At 53.2% G+C, this 17,013-nt stretch overlaps 2 protein-coding genes across 2 annotated transcripts; one reads left to right on the top strand and one right to left on the bottom strand.

Moving 5' to 3' along the window:
- Positions 1-95: 95 nt before the first annotated feature.
- Positions 96-11,610, top strand: pfas (phosphoribosylformylglycinamidine synthase). Its single transcript, XM_062452348.1, has 27 exons — positions 96-412; positions 1,471-1,593; positions 1,769-1,904; positions 2,533-2,966; positions 3,565-3,670; positions 3,798-3,938; positions 4,079-4,203; positions 4,277-4,405; positions 4,487-4,615; positions 5,137-5,265; positions 5,356-5,429; positions 5,824-5,980; positions 6,105-6,166; positions 6,283-6,444; positions 6,561-6,797; positions 7,020-7,250; positions 7,687-7,867; positions 8,429-8,512; positions 8,683-8,838; positions 8,965-9,084; positions 9,229-9,374; positions 9,555-9,759; positions 9,853-9,938; positions 10,035-10,146; positions 10,234-10,383; positions 10,573-10,713; positions 11,128-11,610. The coding sequence occupies exons 2-27, from the start codon at positions 1,473-1,475 to the stop codon at positions 11,430-11,432; spliced, it is 4,059 nt and encodes a 1,352-aa protein (XP_062308332.1). The 5' UTR covers positions 96-412; positions 1,471-1,472; the 3' UTR covers positions 11,433-11,610.
- Positions 11,611-12,229: 619 nt separating this feature from the next.
- uhmk1 (U2AF homology motif (UHM) kinase 1) lies at positions 12,230-17,001 on the bottom strand. Its single transcript, XM_062452359.1, has 8 exons — positions 16,561-17,001; positions 15,936-16,258; positions 15,577-15,828; positions 15,381-15,478; positions 14,168-14,244; positions 13,840-13,938; positions 13,584-13,672; positions 12,230-13,326 (listed from the first exon to the last, which is right to left on the bottom strand). Exons 1-8 carry the CDS (start codon positions 16,817-16,819, stop codon positions 13,180-13,182), a joined length of 1,344 nt encoding a protein of 447 aa, XP_062308343.1. The 5' UTR covers positions 16,820-17,001; the 3' UTR covers positions 12,230-13,179.
- Positions 17,002-17,013: the final 12 nt, after the last annotated feature.

Genomic DNA, 17,013 nt, shown 5'->3' with positions numbered 1-17,013 from the left:
GTTTTTCTATAGGTCACCGATTTCGGTACAACACCGGTCTGCGATATCTGGTTCTGTGTCTTGGCTTGGTTTATTAATGATCAACGGAAGTGTTTCTGACAACTTAAGTCAGTTGTCCATTAAGAGCAACCCATGAAGAATACCTGTTCAGGTAGTCAAGTTGATTAAAGCTACTAAAACGTAGGTTTGTTAAAAATGTGAAATGTGAGCGGCGAATATAAAGCTGAAGAAGATGCCATCAACTTAAATCAAATCACCAGATCGAACGCTGCGCGTGCGCGTTGGTGGCTCAGACGCCGTCCACAGACACGTGGGGGGTTTGTTTCACTGTCTCATTCGGTCGGTGGTCACACTGGAGCGAGAAAGTTTCTATCCACCAGCTTCATTCGTCTCCTGCGTTGTCCAGATAAAGGTAAGCTTCTTAGCTGAACGTGCCGTTAGGAATCTTTTCAGTTGCAACCGTAAGTGGCTAAAATATACTGTTACAAGCTAGCTTGGCTAATATCGTAGTTAGCGAAGTTAGCAACTGATTAACATGATTAACTTGGACATCTTACTGGCTGCTGCAGCGCTGCTGTATAATGTATCATGCTTGCTTTTGCATAAAATCCTTTAGGAATGTCCGTCTGTGTCGTTCGTGTGGAAAGTGTGTTTCTGCTTGTCTATCCCAGATGAAGCATCGCACCGTTTCAACATCAAGTAGCCTAATCTTATCAGCAACCCGAAACCTAATCAAGTTTTAACTAGCACGCGTGATGTATTTAGAAGCTCCTAGTGCTAGATGCTAGTGTGTGTATGTGCCTTGTGATACAGCTTGTTCATAATCAAGATTCACAGTGTGTGAGAAACTTTTGAGTCTTGTAGAAGTTACGTGGTGACCTGATGTGACCTGTGATCGCGCAGGTTAAAACTGGACTCGTTCTGCCAGCCGTTTACGCAACATTACTTTGTATCTGAATTTAGCAGACGCCTTTATCGAACAAATAGTCCAATGAATCCATAAAAACAGTGCATATAGGAAGCACAGTAAAGTACAGAGTAAATCAAGGATCAGACTCGTTGACGGAGCTGTATTTACCAAGCGCACTGCAAGTCATTTCACCTCAGTTATTCTAACGTACGGTATTGCGTAGTAGAGTGCAGGTATGTTATTGATATAGGCTAGGGCCAGGTTACTGTTCTGTAGGAGCACAGTGCCACACTGATGAGCAGACAAGGATGTTGTAGTAGTTGTGTCAATCAGCTTTTGCAAGCTCCTGACCCCTGACCTTTACCAGGGTGAGAGGTCGAACACAGGCTGGTTCTTATAACTCTATTTTACTGATCAACTACATGTCCTCTCCTTCACTGTCTACCCCCCCCCCCCCCCTATCTCTCTCCTCCTGTCTCTCCTCCTGTCTCTCCTCCTGTCTCTCCTATTGTCTCTCCTCCTGTCTCTCCTCTTGTCTCTCCTCCTGTCTCTCCTCCCAGTCATGGTTGTAGTGAGGTTCTACAGGAAGGAGCTGGAGAGGGGGCGGGTCTTACGGCAGGCAGCCCTTCAGCATCCTGACCTGTCAATCATCATGGAGCTGTGTTACAACGTGGAGCTGACGGGTAAGGAGGGGAGGGGGGAGAGGGGAGGAGAGGACAAGGGGAGGGGGGAGAGGGGAAGAGAGAGATTAGAGGAGAGGGGAATAGGAGAGAGGGAGGAGAAGTGTGGAGGTGACAGGAGTTGAGGAGATGGTCGTGCCCACCCTGAGGGAGTCATCCCCTCCTCTCCTCCCCCCAGGGCCAGGGGACCCGTCTCCAGAGCAGAGGGAGGTGCTGCAGTGGCTGTTCCGCCCCCCCCTGCAGACAGAACAGCTGTCTGACCAGCCTCACCTGGTGGGGGGCCGAGGAGGGAGGCTGGTCGAAATTGGACCCAGGTATCTATCACACACACGCATCCAGTCTACACGCACACACACACGCATCCAGTCTACACGCACACACACACGCATCCAGTCTACACGCACACACACACGCATCCAGTCTACACGCACACACACACGCATCCAGTCTACACGCACACACACACGCATCCAGTCTACACGCACACACACACGCATCCAGTCTACACGCACACACACACGCATCCAGTCTACACGCACACACACACGCATCCAGTCTACACGCACACACACACGCATCCAGTCTACACGCACACACACACGCATCCAGTCTACACGCACACACACACGCATCCAGTCTACACGCACACACACACGCATCCAGTCTACACGCACACACACACGCATCCAGTCTACACGCACACACACACGCATCCAGTTTACACGCACACACACACGCATCCAGTCTACACGCACACACACACGCATCCAGTCTACACGCACACACACACGCATCCAGTCTACACGCACACACACACGCATCCAGTCTACACGCACACACACACGCATCCAGTCTACACGCACACACACACGCATCCAGTCTACACGCACACACACACGCATCCAGTCTACAGCCCCAGACTGATGGCTGGACTCCCATCAGGCTGAACTTCTCCACTGCGTGGTCCACCAACGCCGTGTCCATCTGTCGGAGCGCCGGCCTGAGTGCTGTGTCCAGGGTGGAGCTCTCCCGCCGCCTGCTGTTCACACTCGCACGGGACCCTCCAGAAACACCCAGGAAGAACCCTCCAGAAACACCCAGGGAGAACCCTCCAGAACCACCCAGGGAGAACCCTCCAGAACCACCCAGGGAGAACCCTCCAGAACCACCCAGGGAGAACCCTCCAGAACCCAGGGAGAACCTTCTGGAAGAGGCCGTGGAGAAGATCCTGGGTATTCTGTACGACAGCATGACGGAGTGCATCTACCCACATCCCATAACCTCATTCGCCGTGGAAACCAGACCCCAGGAGGTGTTTGAGGTCGACATCCTAGGGAAGGGTCGTGTTGCCTTGGAGACGGTGAACGAGGAGCTTGGTGAGAGGACTACATGATCTCCAAAACTGTAAACCTCCATGTTTGAGACTTACACACAGCTAAACTCATCAAGCTCTTGATTCTGCCGAGTATTAAACAGACGTGTTCTGCGGTCCTGTCTGACGGTTCCTCATCTAGTCTGTCCTGACACTAACTACAGCCCTCCAGTTTCACTCTCTCTCTATCTCTCCCTTTTCATCCCTGTCTCTGTGGTCTCTGTTGTAGTCCTGCTTCCTTAGGTGAGTATCTTCTGTCTGTCCTGGGTGGAGGGGGGGGGGGGGGGAGGAGGGGCTGAGGGGTGAGGGGGAACAGACTGGTCACATGATATGTAAGTAACATAATTGCTGAGATGCTTCCAGTCACAGGACTGGCCTGGTGTCTGGTCACGTGTTACTTCAGCATCATGTGTGTCTTCTGCCTCTTAATTACACTGTGTGTGTGTGTGTGTGTGTGTGTGTGTGTGTGTGTGTGTGTGTGTGTGTGTGTGTGTGTGTGTGTGTGTGTGTGTGTGTGTGTGTGTGTGTGTGTGTGTGTGTGTGTGTGTGTGTGTGTGTGTGTGTGTGTGTGTGTGTGTGTGTGTGTGTGTGTGTGTGTGCAGGCCTGGCGTTTGACTCCTGGGACCTGGACTACTATACCTCTCTGTTCCACAGCCTCAGCAGGAACCCCACCAGCGTGGAGTGTTTCGACCTGGCTCAGTCCAACAGGTGTGTGTGTGTGTGTGAGACGGTGTGTGTGTGTGTGTGTGAGACAGTGTGTGTGTGTGTGTGTGTGTGAGACAGCAGGCCTGCAGGTTTGTTGGAGTTAATTTCCTCTTCGTCCCGCCCCCCTCAGTGAACACAGCCGTCATTGGTTCTTCCGCGGGCGCATGGTGATTGACGGGCAGGAGCAGGAGGGAACCCTGTTCAGCTGCATCATGAATACGCAGCTCCATAGCAACCAGAACAACATCATCAAGTTCTGTGACAACAGCAGGTAAGGTTCTTACCGTCTCTATGGAGTTGAGTCAATATTGTAACCCAGGTTACAACCAGGGTAAGGTTACATTAATATAATTATGTTTTTTTTGCAGTTGATATGATGTATTACTGTAGCTCTGGTGTGTGTGTGTGTAGTGGGATCACAGGGGTGCAGGTAGAGTGTGTGTATCCCAGAGATCCCTCTGAAGCCAGCAGCTACGAGACCAGGGGCTCCACCAGACATGTGATCTTCACCGCAGAGACGCACAACTTCCCTACCGGTACACACACACACACACACATACACACACAGCAGATTGTGGTAGACGCAGAGTAACCGTGGTTACCCCTCAGGCGTGGCCCCGTTCAGCGGAGCGACCACGGGGACGGGGGGGAGGATCCGGGACGTGCAGAGCGCTGGCAGGGGGGGGCACGTCATCGCTGGAACAGCCGGATACTGCTATGGCAACCTGCACATACCTGGTGAGGTCACCTGAGTTCATGTGTCTGTCAGTCAAGTCCATCACTATAGTGTTGTGTGTTAAGCCCCTCCCCCTCCCCCAGGCTACAGTCTCCCCTGGGAGGGGGAGGAGGAGTACCCCTCCAGCTTCGCACCCCCCCTGCAGGTGGCCATCGAGGCCAGCAACGGGGCCTCCGACTACGGGAACAAGTTTGGAGAGCCGGTCCTAGCAGGTAGATAACAACACACCAGTCAGGTCCTAGCAGGTAGATAACAACACACCAGTCAGGTCCTAGCAGGTAGATAACAACACACCAGTCAGGTCCTAGCAGGTAGATAACAACACACCAGTCAGGTCCTAGCAGGTAGATAACAACACACCAGTCAGGTCCTAGCAGGTAGATAACAACACACCAGTCAGGTCCTAGCAGGTAGATAACAACACACCAGTCAGGTCCTAGCAGGTAGATAACAACACACCAGTCAGGTCCTAGCAGGTAGATAACAACACACCAGTCAGGTCCTAGCAGGTAGATAACAACACACCAGTCAGGTCCTAGCAGGTAGATAACAACACACCAGTCAGGTCCTAGCAGGTAGATAACAACACACCAGTCAGGTCCTAGCAGGTAGATAACAACACACCAGTCAGGTCCTAGCAGGTAGATAACAACACACCAGTGAGGTCCTTGCAGGTAGATAACAACACACCAGTCAGGTCCTAGCAGTCTTAAGTCTCTTTATCTGTGTCCAGGCTTTGCACGGTCGTTTGGCATGCGGTTGGCCAATGGGGAGCGGCGAGAGTGGATTAAACCAATCATGTTCAGCGGCGGACTGGGCGCCATCGAAGACGCTCATGTGAAGAAGGAGGAGCCTGAGAAGGGTACGAGGAGAGAGAGGGTGTGTGTGTATATAGAAGAGGGTGTGTGTAGATAGGAGAGGGTGTGCTAACTCATGCTAGCGTTGTGCTCAGGTATGGAGGTGGTGAAGCTCGGCGGTCCTGTTTACCGTATCGGAGTGGGAGGAGGGGCGGCGTCTTCCATACAGGTACACACACACCACCCTCCATACAGGTACACACACACACCACCCTCCATACAGGTACACACACACACCACCCTCCATACAGGTACACACACACCACCCTCCATACAGGTACACACACACCACCCTCCATACAGGTACACACACACACCACCCTCCATACAGGTACACACACACCACCCTCCATACAGGTACACACACACCACCCTCCATACAGGTACACACACACCACCCTCCATACAGGTACACACACTTACACTTACTTATCAGTCAGTCACTGATGCTAATAAATGTGGCATGTGAGCGCCTACGTGTGTGTGTGTGTGTGTGTGTGTGTGTGTGTGTGTGTGTGTGTGTGTGTGTGTGTGTGTGTGTGTGTGTGTGTGTGTGTGTGTAGGTGCAGGGGGATAACTCCAGCTCCAGGGACCTGGGAGCGGTGCAGCGGGGAGATGCAGAGATGGAGCAGAAGATGAACAGAGCTGTGAGGGCGTGTCTGGAGAGGGGGAGCGGGAACCCCATCTGCAGCATCCATGACCAGGGCGCCGGGGGCAACGGTAGGATGGGGGAGGGGCTAGTGTATACGTGTATATGTACCTGTCAAGTAGTTGAGTTATGGCTGATGTGTGTGTGTGTGTAACTGAGATGTGTGTAGCTGAGGTGTGTGTGTCTTGTGTTCAGGTAACGTCCTGAAGGAGTTGAGTGATCCAGCAGGAGCGATCATCTACTCCAGCAGGTTCAAGGTGAAGCTCCCACAATGCTCCTCTCTCACCTGTGAACCCCACGGACGCGTTCTGGCACAACGACCTCTCTCTGGCCTGCCCTGAAGGCTCATGGTGTGTGTGTGTGTGTGTGTCAGAGAGGAGACCCCACCCTGAGTGTGTTGGAGCTGTGGGGGGCGGAGTATCAGGAGAGCAATGCCCTGCTGCTGCGCCCGGCCGACCGCTCCTTCCTGGAGCGAGCCTGCCGCAGGGAGAAGTGTCCTGTCGACTTCGTAGGACACATCACTGGAGACGGCAAGGTAGGCCTCATCCATGCCCTCATCCTCTCCCTCATCCCTCTTGTCCTTCACTCTTATCCTCACTCTCATCCTTATCCTGTGTGTGTGTGTGTGTGTGTGTGTGCGCCTTCCTGCAGATGGTGCTGGTGGATGATGTGGGTGGTGGTGTGGAGCAGGCCAGCGGGGGGCGCTGTCCCGTAGACCTGCAGCTGGACTGGGTCCTGGGGAAGATGCCCCAGAAGCAGTTTGATGTCGAGCGCGTGGGCGCCGCCCTGCAGGCCCTGCAGCTGCCTGCAGGCCTGACGGTCAGACGGGCCCTGGAGAGGGTACTCCGCCTGCCTGCTGTCGCCTCCAAGCGCTACCTCACCAACAAGGTAGGGGGGGGTTTGGGTGAGACTGTGTGTTTGAGGGTGTGTATTTTATGCGTTTGTGTGTGGCAGAGATGGGAAGTAATAAAGTATAAATAGTTTGTTTTCTTAAGTACAGTACAAACCCTCAAAAGTAAAAAGTTGCTAAAAAGTTGCTAAAAAAATTTGGAAAATATTTTTGAAGGGAAGTTTCAAAAGGTTGACATTTTTTACTCTGTCGGTCGTCAGGTGGATCGCTCGGTGACGGGCCTGGTTGCCCAGCAACAGTGCGTGGGTCCTCTCCACACCCCATTGGCTGACGTGGCCGTCGTGGCTCTGTCTCCGTTCAGCCTGCAGGGGGCGGCAACCGCCATCGGCGAGCAGCCAATCAAGGGCCTGGTTTCTCCAGGGGCGGGAGCTCGCATGGCGGTGGGGGAGGCGCTGACTAATCTGGTTTTCGCTAGAGTCACAGACCTGAAGGTACCTGGGGGTGTGTGTGTGTGTGTGTAGGACGTGAAGTGCAGTGGTAACTGGATGTGTGTGTGTGTGTGTGTAGGACGTGAAGTGCAGTGGTAACTGGATGTGTGTGTGTGTGTGTGTGTGTGTGTGTGTGTGTGTGTGTAGGACGTGAAGTGCAGTGGTAACTGGATGTGTGTGTGTGTGTGTGTGTGTAGGACGTGAAGTGCAGTGGTAACTGGATGTGTGTGTGTGTGTGTAGGATGTGAAGTGCAGTGGTAACTGGATGTGTGTGTGTGTGTAGGACGTGAAGTGCAGTGGTAACTGGATGTGTGTGTGTGTGTAGGACGTGAAGTGCAGTGGTAACTGGATGTGTGTGTAGGACGTGAAGTGCAGTGGTAACTGGATGTGTGTGTAGGACGTGAAGTGCAGTGGTAACTGGATGTGTGTGTGTGTGTAGGACGTGAAGTGCAGTGGTAACTGGATGTGGGCGGCTAAGCTCCCAGGGGAGGGGGCGTGTCTGTGGGAGGCGTGTCAGGCCATGTGTGAGGTCATGGGTCAGCTGGGCGTCGCCGTGGACGGCGGGAAGGACTCCCTCAGCATGGCCGCCAGGGTCGGCACGGAGACCGTCAAAGCTCCAGGTACGAGGGAGTGTGTGTGTGTGTGTGGTATATTCATGTCCTGTGTGTGTGTGTGTGTGGTATATTCATGTCCTGTGTGTGTGTGTGTGTGGTATATCCATGTCCTGTGTGTGTGTGTGTGTGTGTGGTATATCCATGTCCTGTGTGTGTGTGTGTGTGGTATATCCATGTCCTGTGTGTGTGTGTGTGGTATATCCATGTCCTGTGTGTGTGTGTGGTATATCCATGTCCTGTGTGTGTGTGTGTGTGGTATATCCATGTCCTGTGTGTGTGTGTGTGTGGTATATTCATGTCCTGTGTGTGTGTGTGTGTGTGTGGTATATTCATGTCCTGTGTGTGTGTGTGTGTGGTATATCCATGTCCTGTGTGTGTGTGTGTGTGGTATATCCATGTCCTGTGTGTGTGTGTGTGTGGTATATCCATGTCCTGGGTGTGTGTGTGTGTGTGGTATATCCATGTCCTGTGTGTGTGTGTGGTATATCCATGTCCTGTGTGTGTGTGTGTGGTATATCCATGTCCTGTGTGTGTGTGGTATATCCATGTCCTGGGTGTGTGTTCCAGGGTCTCTGGTCATCTCAGCGTACGCTGTGTGTCCTGACATCACAGCCACCGTGACCCCCGACCTGGAAGACCCTGACGGCCAAGGTACACACACACATAAACAAACCATTCACACACATACAGTTAACACTGCATTTCACACTCTCTCTCTCTCTCTCTCTCTCTCTCTCTCTCTCTCTCTCTCTCTCTCTCTCTCTCTCTCTCTCTCTCTCTCTCGTGTCAATATATATCTGTGTCTCCGTGTGTGTGTGCAGGCGTGCTGCTGTGGGTCCCAGTCAGCCCAGGGCAGCAGCGTCTGGGTGGTTCTGCTCTGGCTCAGTGTTACGGCCAGCTGGGAGACACGACCCCTGACCTCGACCAGCCCCTGCTTCTGCAAGCCTGCTTCAACACCACCCAGACCCTCCTGCAGGGTGGGTACACGCACCACCCACACCCTCCTCCACCCACACCCCCCACCACCCACCTGCTACACTGGCCAATCACCACCCAGGTGAATGTGATTGGTGTATATTATAACAGCTGTGTTTGTGCTGCAGACCGCCTGCTGAGTGCAGGACATGACATCAGCGATGGAGGCCTCATTTCCTGTCTGCTGGAGATGGCGTTTGCAGGGAATCGTGGGATAGAGGTGGACCTGGTGTCTGGAGGGGCGGGAGGTGAGCAGATCAATAACAATAATATTATTATTGTGCATTTTATTCTTCCCTTCTTTGTGGAAGAATCTCAGGAAGCTCCAGGTTGTAGAAGTGAACAGACTTGGTTGGTTTTCTAGTGTCACTAGAAGCTGTTTTCCCCCTCAGTGCTGGAGCTGCTGTTCAGTGAGGAGCTGGGTCTGGTCCTGGAGGTGTGCAGGGGGCAGGAGCAGGAAGTGAAGCAGAGGTACCTCCAGGCTGGGCTCACCTGCCACAGCATAGGATGCTGTGTGGGGCTGGGCCCAGAGGCCAAGGTGAGGCACATCCCACACACACACACACACACACAGTCACCTAAACCTAACCACACACATCCACACACAGACACAGACACCTAAACCTAACCACACACATCCAGACACAGACACCTAAACCTAACCACACACATCCACACACAGACACAGACAGCCTCATCATCAACTCTTCTTCTTCAGGTCAGAGTTTGTGTGGACGGACAGGAAGTGCTGTGTGAGTCCCTGCCCAGCCTCAGGGCATTGTGGGAAAGCACCAGCTTCCAGCTAGAGCGTCTCCAGGCAGAGCCAGCGTGCGTGTCACAGGAAGAGGCGGGGCTAGGGAGCAGGACGCAGCCCTACTTCCACCTGACCTTTGACCCCGCCGAGATCCCTGCTGTCATCCAGGGTGAGAGGGGTCAACACAGGCTACTGACCCCAACTTATCAGAACTCGCTGATGGAACCCTCATGTTTAACTGTGTGTGTGTGTGTGTGTTCAGGACAGCCTCGCGTGGCTGTGGTGAGGGAGGAGGGCAGCAACGGGGACAGGGAGATGGCCGTGTCTCTCCACATGGCTGGCTTTGAGGTCAACACACTCACAGACACAAAATGAACAACAATTGTGTGTTCAACTTGCACGCTCACCGTGTGTGTGTGTGCGTGCGTGTGTGTGCGTGCGTAGGTGTGGGACGTCACCATGCAGGACCTGGGTTTTGGGTTCGGGCTGCAGCTCTTCAAGGTGCTCGTGTTTGTAGGAGGATTCAGCTACGCCGATGTGCTGGGCTCAGCCAAAGGTACACACACACACACACAGAAGATAGACACATACACACAAACTCTCTCCGATGCTCACACGTGCTGTGTCTATGTCTCTCGCCCAGGCTGGGCTGCTACTGTGATGTACAACAACAACGCCAGGACGGAGTTCGAGCGCTTTCGTCGCCGTGACGACACGCTGAGTCTGGGCGTGTGCAATGGATGCCAGCTCCTAGCCCTGATGGGCTGGGTGGGAGAGGGGGAGGAGGGGGGAGGTAAGAGAGGGGAGGAGGGGGGGGTAAGAGAGGGGAGGAGGGGGGAGGTAAGAGAGGGGAGGAGGGGGGGTAAGAGAGGGGAGGAGGGGGGGTAAGAGAGGGGAGGAGGGGGGGTAAGAGAGGGGAAGTGTCTGTACTCTATGATTACTGTTACCCTAAGTGTGTGTGTGTCTCTCTGTGTGTGTGCAGACCCTGAGGTGGTGCTGGGTCCTAACCTGTCCGGCAGGTTTGAGTCCAGGTTTGTGAGTGTGGGTGTCCAGGCCTCCCCCTGTGTCTGGCTGAGGGGCATGGAGGGCTCAGCGCTGGGGGTGTGGGTCGCCCATGGAGAGGGTAGGACCAGCTACACACACCTCTACGCACACACACCTCTACACACACACCCTTACACACCTCTATACACACACACCCTTACACACCTCTACACCCTTACACACCTCTATACACACACACCCTTACACACCTCTACACCCTTACACACCTCTACACCCTTACACACCTCTACGCACACACACCTCTACGCACACACACCTCTACGCACACACCCTTACACACCTCTACGCACACACACCTCTACGCACACACCCTTACACACCTCTACGCACACACACCTCTACGCACACACCCTTACACACCTCTACGCACACACACCTCTACACACACACCCTTACACACCTCTACGCACACACACCTCTACGCACACACACACACACCTCTACAGACCCTAACCCTCCTCCTGTCCTCCAGGTCAGATCCAGTTCCGTTCCTGCCGGGCCCAGGACCGCCTCCTCTCCGGCTCCCTGGCGCCCCTGCGTTACCTAGACGACCAGGGCCTCCCCACGGAGGAGTACCCCCTGAACCCCAACGGCTCCCCGGAGGGCGTGGCCGGGCTGAGCTCCAAGGACGGCCGCCACCTGGCCATGATGCCCCACCCGGAGCGCTGCACACTGGGCTGGCAGTGGCCCTGGGCCCCCCGGGGGCTGCGGGCCTCCCTCACCCCCTCCCCCTGGATGCGCATGTTCAGGAACGCTGCAGCATGGACCGCCTCCTAAGGCCTGGCTCACCTGCCCCTCACACACACACGCACACACCTGCCCCTCACACACACACGCACACACCTGCGCCTCACACACACACCTGGTCTGTCTGTCTCCCTGCCTGGGATCTGTGTTGCGGTGACATTAAGATTCTGTAGAACACACATGATTCACATAATAAATAACCTTTATACAAGCAGACCGTTGTTAAGTCCATTCATTTACAGGCTGGTGTTGCCAGCAGGTGAGAGAGTCCAGGTGTGTTGAGGCTGGGTCCTCACTCCCTCGCTGCCTCGCGGCCTCGCTCCCCCGCGGCTTCGCCCCCCCCGCGGCCTCGCCCCCCCCGCGGCCTCGCCCCCCTCCTGGGGGCTGAGGTCCTGTCTGGCGCCACCTGCTGGTTGAAGCGTCCCGGCGCAGTGTGTTTCTGATCGTGTGTGTCTCATTACCCCCTGGTCACTAAGCAACAGTATGCCCTATATTCTTAGACAGTAGGATAGGTAGCCGGTATAATAGTGGATATTGCTTATTTGACATGTTAATAAGTGAAGTTTAAATGTTCTTATTGAAACTGATTATTGTGCCTATTAGTGTCGCTTTCCCATTGGATAGTTAGTGCAGGAGAGTGGAGGAAACATATTATATTAGAAAATATTATCTAATAGCCTCAAGATATTATTTTAGACACGCGAGGCTGTGTTGAGTACAAACTGCAGCGTGTAGCTCTTGCTGGGTTGCATCTTATCTCCTAAATAATAATCACAGAGGGTTGCATGACAGTCACGGCACAGTAAACAGTCAGAAAAGCACTTACAAAATTGTAGATATATTTTATTTTTTTTACAGAATGAAAGTGGTTTCAGATGCACAGAACATAATGTTTTACACATGGACGCCCCTTATTATGAAGGGAGAATTTCTGAATTCAAGTTTCAAGAATTGGTGTGTGTGTGGAGGGAAGGAAAGGGAAGAACAAATATTTATATATATACACAAGAAAGGTATCTGGTATTCAGGACGAGACAAACTTACGGCCAACGAGCGCCGTGTGAACTTTACCAGCTTCACCTGCCAGGGAACAAGAAGCACGCTACTGGCTCCTTTGTCACAGGAGGGTTTGGGATCGTTCGCGTCATGACAGTGAGGCTAGGCTACAATGGCACATCAATCAGCATAATAAAGGGCTTGTGCTTGTTTTGTGATGCAGCAACGTGATGATGAAGCGCCGGATCAGACTGAATCATCTGCTCCGGCGGCCTTGGCTACGATGCTGCCACATCCGGCTCTACTGCCTGGGCGCTCTGCTACGATGAGAACTTGTGACCTACGACACCAGAGGGTCAGACAACACAAGCTTCATTCACACTCATGCTACACAACAACAGAGGTAGCTAGTCCTGCCTGCTACATGCATCAGCATTTGCCGTAGCAGCTACAAACGAGCATTTAGCCGTTGCTGCTACACAAATGAGCATTTAGCCGTAGATGCTACAAACATTAGCATTTAGCCGTAGCTGCTACAAACAAAAGCATAACAGGCATAAGTGCTACCTAGTAAAAGCCCGTAGGCCTATCTACACACACACACCACCACTATCATCATAAACGGCAGTCAGAGCTTTAACACCCCTTAACATTCAACACACTAACATTTACACACTGGCGCATGTTCATCTGTTAGAACACCATTCGGAGTGAACCATGTCTGTAGCTGACAAACAGCCTTGAGAGGCCTGAGTGGGTGTGTGACAGTCTTCACATGGCATCACAGGACTGTCTGATAGAGGTAGCCCCTCTTGTAAGCACTCAGGGGGTAGAACGTTGCCACCACAAACTTCCCGTCGAAGGTCCGTCCTGTGAGCAGCCTCTGAGCTTCCTTGGACTCGCTGGCATTGGTGTACTCAACAAACACCTGGGGAGGTAGAGGGGATGGGGTCAGGGTTAGGTAGGGTCAGGTGGTAGTCAGGGTCAGCTGGGGGTAGAGGTGATGGGGTCAGGGTTAGGTAGGGTCAGGTGGTAGTCAGGGTCAGCTGGGGGTAGAGGGGATGGGGTCAGGGTTAGGTAGGGTCAGGTGGTAGTCAGGGTCAGCTGGGGGTAGAGGTGATGGGGTCAGGGTTAGGTAGGGTCAGGTGGTAGTCAGGGTCAGCTGGGGGTAGGACAGGGTAGTACCTGGCCTTTCCCTGGGTTCTCCTTGGGGATAAGCAGGGACACCACAGATCCATACTTCTGGCACTCCTCCTTCATGTCCTCCAAGATATCTGCACACACACCAACATGCTGACAGCACTGTATGCTTTACTCCACACACACGGCTGATGTGATCCAACAGGTAGTTTATAGAGAGACCAGAGAGAGACCATAGACCGGTAGTTTATAGAGAGACCAGAGAGAGACCATAGACCAGAGAGAGACCAGATAGACCTGCCTTCGTATTCATCCTCGTTGTGCAGGTGGCTGTCGTCTATGAGGTTGAGCAGACGCAGCACAGGAGACGCTAGCAGTACCAGGTCCTCGATGTGTGGAGCTGGAGCACACACACAGTTAACACACACACAGTTAACACACACACCGTTTACATTCTCCTTTCAATGTGAGAGATGGGAATATTGTGATCCAGCTATCAGCTGGCTGAAAGTAGGCGTTCCCCCACAGGGTGGACTTTGATCTGGACTTTCTGTGTGTGCGCATGCTCACGTGTGTGTGTATGGCTGTGTGTGTGTGCGTGTGTGTGTGTATCTATCATTCACACTGACCGAAGGGGATGCTGAAGAACGGGCTGAGCAGGGCGCTCTCTGCAGTGGCTCTGCTCTCAGGGCTCTGGTGCAGCATGCTGCAGGAGGCAGGAGGACAGTGAGCCTGACGCCTCCAGCAAGCATGATCAGAACATGTGTTCAGGTGTGTGTTCAGGTGTGGTGTGTGTGTTCAGGTGTGTGTTCAGGTGTGGTGTGTGTGTTCAGGTGTGTGTTCAGGTGTGGTGTGTGTTCAGGTGTGTGTTCAGGTGTGGTGTGTGTGTTCAGGTGTGGTGTGTGTGTTCAGGTGTGGTGTGTGTGTTCAGGTGTGTGTTCAGGTGTGGTGTGTGTGTTCAGGTGTGTGTTCAGGTGTGGTGTGTGTGTTCAGGTGTGTGTTCAGGTGTGGTGTGTGTTCAGGTGTGTGTTCAGGTGTGGTGTGTGTGTTCAGGTGTGCGTTCAGAGTGTGGTGTGTGTGTTCAGGTGTGTGTTCAGGTGTGGTGTGTGTGTTCAGGTGTGGTGTGTGTGTTCAGGTGTGTGTTCAGGTGTGGTGTGTGTGTTCAGGTGTGTGTTCAGGTGTGGTGTGTGTGTGTTCAGGTGTGTGTTCAGGTGTGTGTTCAGGTGTGGTGTGTGTGTTCAGGTGTGTGTTCAGGTGTGTGTTCAGGTGTGTGTTCAGGTGTGTGTTCAGGTGTGGTGTGTGTGTTCAGGTGTGTGTTCAGGTGTGTGTTCAGGTGTGTGTTCAGGTGTGGTGTGTGTGTTCAGGTGTGTGTTCAGGTGTGGTGTGTGTGTTCAGGTGTGTGTTCAGGTGTGTGTTCAGGTGTGTGTTCAGGTGTTCAGGTGTGTGTTCAGGTGTGTGTTCAGGTGTTCAGGTGTGTGTTCAGGTGTTCAGGTGTGTGTTCAGGTGTGTGTTCGTGTGTTCAGGTGTGTGTTCAGGTGTGTGTTCAGGTGTGTGTTCAGGTGTGGTGTGTGTGTTCAGGGGTGTGTTCAGGTGTGTGTTCAGGTGTGGTGTGTGTGTTCAGGTGTGTGTTCAGGTGTGTGTTCAGGTGTGTGTTCAGGTGTGGGGTGTGTGTTCAGGTGTGTGTTCAGGTGTGGTGTGTGTGTTCAGGTGTGTGTTCAGGTGTGGTGTGTGTGTTCAGGTGTGTGTTCAGGTGTGTGTTCAGGTGTGTGTTCAGGTGTGTGTTCAGGTGTGTGTTCAGGTGTGTGTTCAGGTGTGTGTTCAGGTGTGTGTTCAGGTGTGTACCTCTTGATGAGGTCTCTGAGGTGGTACACTGGGATGGCTGGGCTGGCTGCACTGCTGCTGCTGGCAAACAGGTGGTCGATGATCGCTGCACTGCTGTCCTGCAGAGACAGAGAACACTGTACCTGTACCCTACCCAGCCCTATCAGCATGTCGTCATGGATACAATACGCAAGTGAACAGAATGTAATTCCAGTACCTTCCACTGCTGTGAGCGGAGGGTGTCCTTCAGCTTCACCCCTGACAGCATCTCCAGCAGGATCACCCCCAGACTCCACAGATCCACAGCCGTGCTGCAGCCCTGGGCCCCCTCCAGCCCTCCCACCTCCTCAGCCCCCTCCAGCGCCCCCGGGTCCAGCCCCTCAGCCCCCTCCAGCGCCCCCTGGGCCAGCAGGTTCTGATGTTCAGCTTCTGGGGCACGGTACCCGTCTGTCTGGATGTACTTCACATCCTGGACACACCCACACACACAGTTAGGAGGAACAGCCCTCTCCTCCTCCTCTTCACCTCTCCTCTCCTACCACCCTCCCCTTGTCTCCCCCCCTCCCCTCTCCTTACCTGGTTTCCCTCCTTGAAGCTGAGTCCAAAGTCGATGAGTTTGAAGCACTCGTCGTCAGCGCACCAGAGGATGTTGCGTGGTTTGAGGTCGGCGTGGACGTAGCCCTCCCTGTGGAGGAACCCCAGGGCCTCCAGCACATCCCTGGCACAGTGCTGGATCAGCCACATGGAGTGGCCCTGCCGCCCTCGGCCCCCCTGGTCACCCCCCTGCCCGCCACCCTGTACCAGCAGCTCAGACACGCTCACGTCCAGCAGCTCCAGGAGGAGGCAGCGCGTCGCCACGCCAACACTGCTGTGATTGGTGAACACGCCATACAGCGTCACTGTCAACACAGGAAGAATAACACTGACATCGGTATTCTAGTTTTGTTGTTACACGGCTAAGTTCAGCATGCTATATCGACAACCTGATAAGATGTATAGTATCAGATGTATCCATTTCTAATATAATGAGACGCTGATTTTTTATGTCGCTGCTTAGTAAACACACCAAAGCTTGGCTTTCAAACTTCTGACCGTCTTGAATTGATTGGCACACAACCTTTTATTATCTAGGCTAAGTCGGTGTCTATGGGGCTTTGAATAAAACGTGTTTATTTGCAGCAGTGTTCTAGCTATAGTTTACCGATGTTTTTGTGTCCTTGAATGTCCTCCAGTACGGATCTCTCTTTATGGTAGCCGTAATCCCCACCTTGAACGTCGGCTTGAAACTCCTTGACCGCCGCGGTGCTCGCTCTTCCAGAGCTTACCTTGTAAACAGAAGCCGAGACTCCTTGGCCCAGACGAGCTTGTACATTCCAGATCTCTCCGAATATTTCAAACAGCACCGGTTTCATTACGTGGTCTACGTTTCCTGAAGTTGCTGTACTCGTAGCGGCTGACATATCAGATTATTTTCAAGACAGTTTCGATATTAAAACGGAGTTATTGCCCCGGTAGAGCCATGAAAAGAGAGTCTCGTCATCTCCGTTCACTACAATGGACCATTTTTGCCGCAATGGTGGATCATGGACGGATCGAAGAGTTTCCGGAAGTTAGCAGCAATAATACTAGTAGTACGGTTGCGGCAGAATAAACC

Source organism: Osmerus eperlanus, chromosome 26 (assembly GCF_963692335.1).
Source record: "Osmerus eperlanus chromosome 26, fOsmEpe2.1, whole genome shotgun sequence".
In the NCBI taxonomy this organism is placed as follows: domain Eukaryota; kingdom Metazoa; phylum Chordata; class Actinopteri; order Osmeriformes; family Osmeridae; genus Osmerus; species Osmerus eperlanus.
The sequence above is the reverse complement of the archived record's forward strand: the minus strand, read 5'-3'. Positions and strand labels throughout refer to the sequence as shown.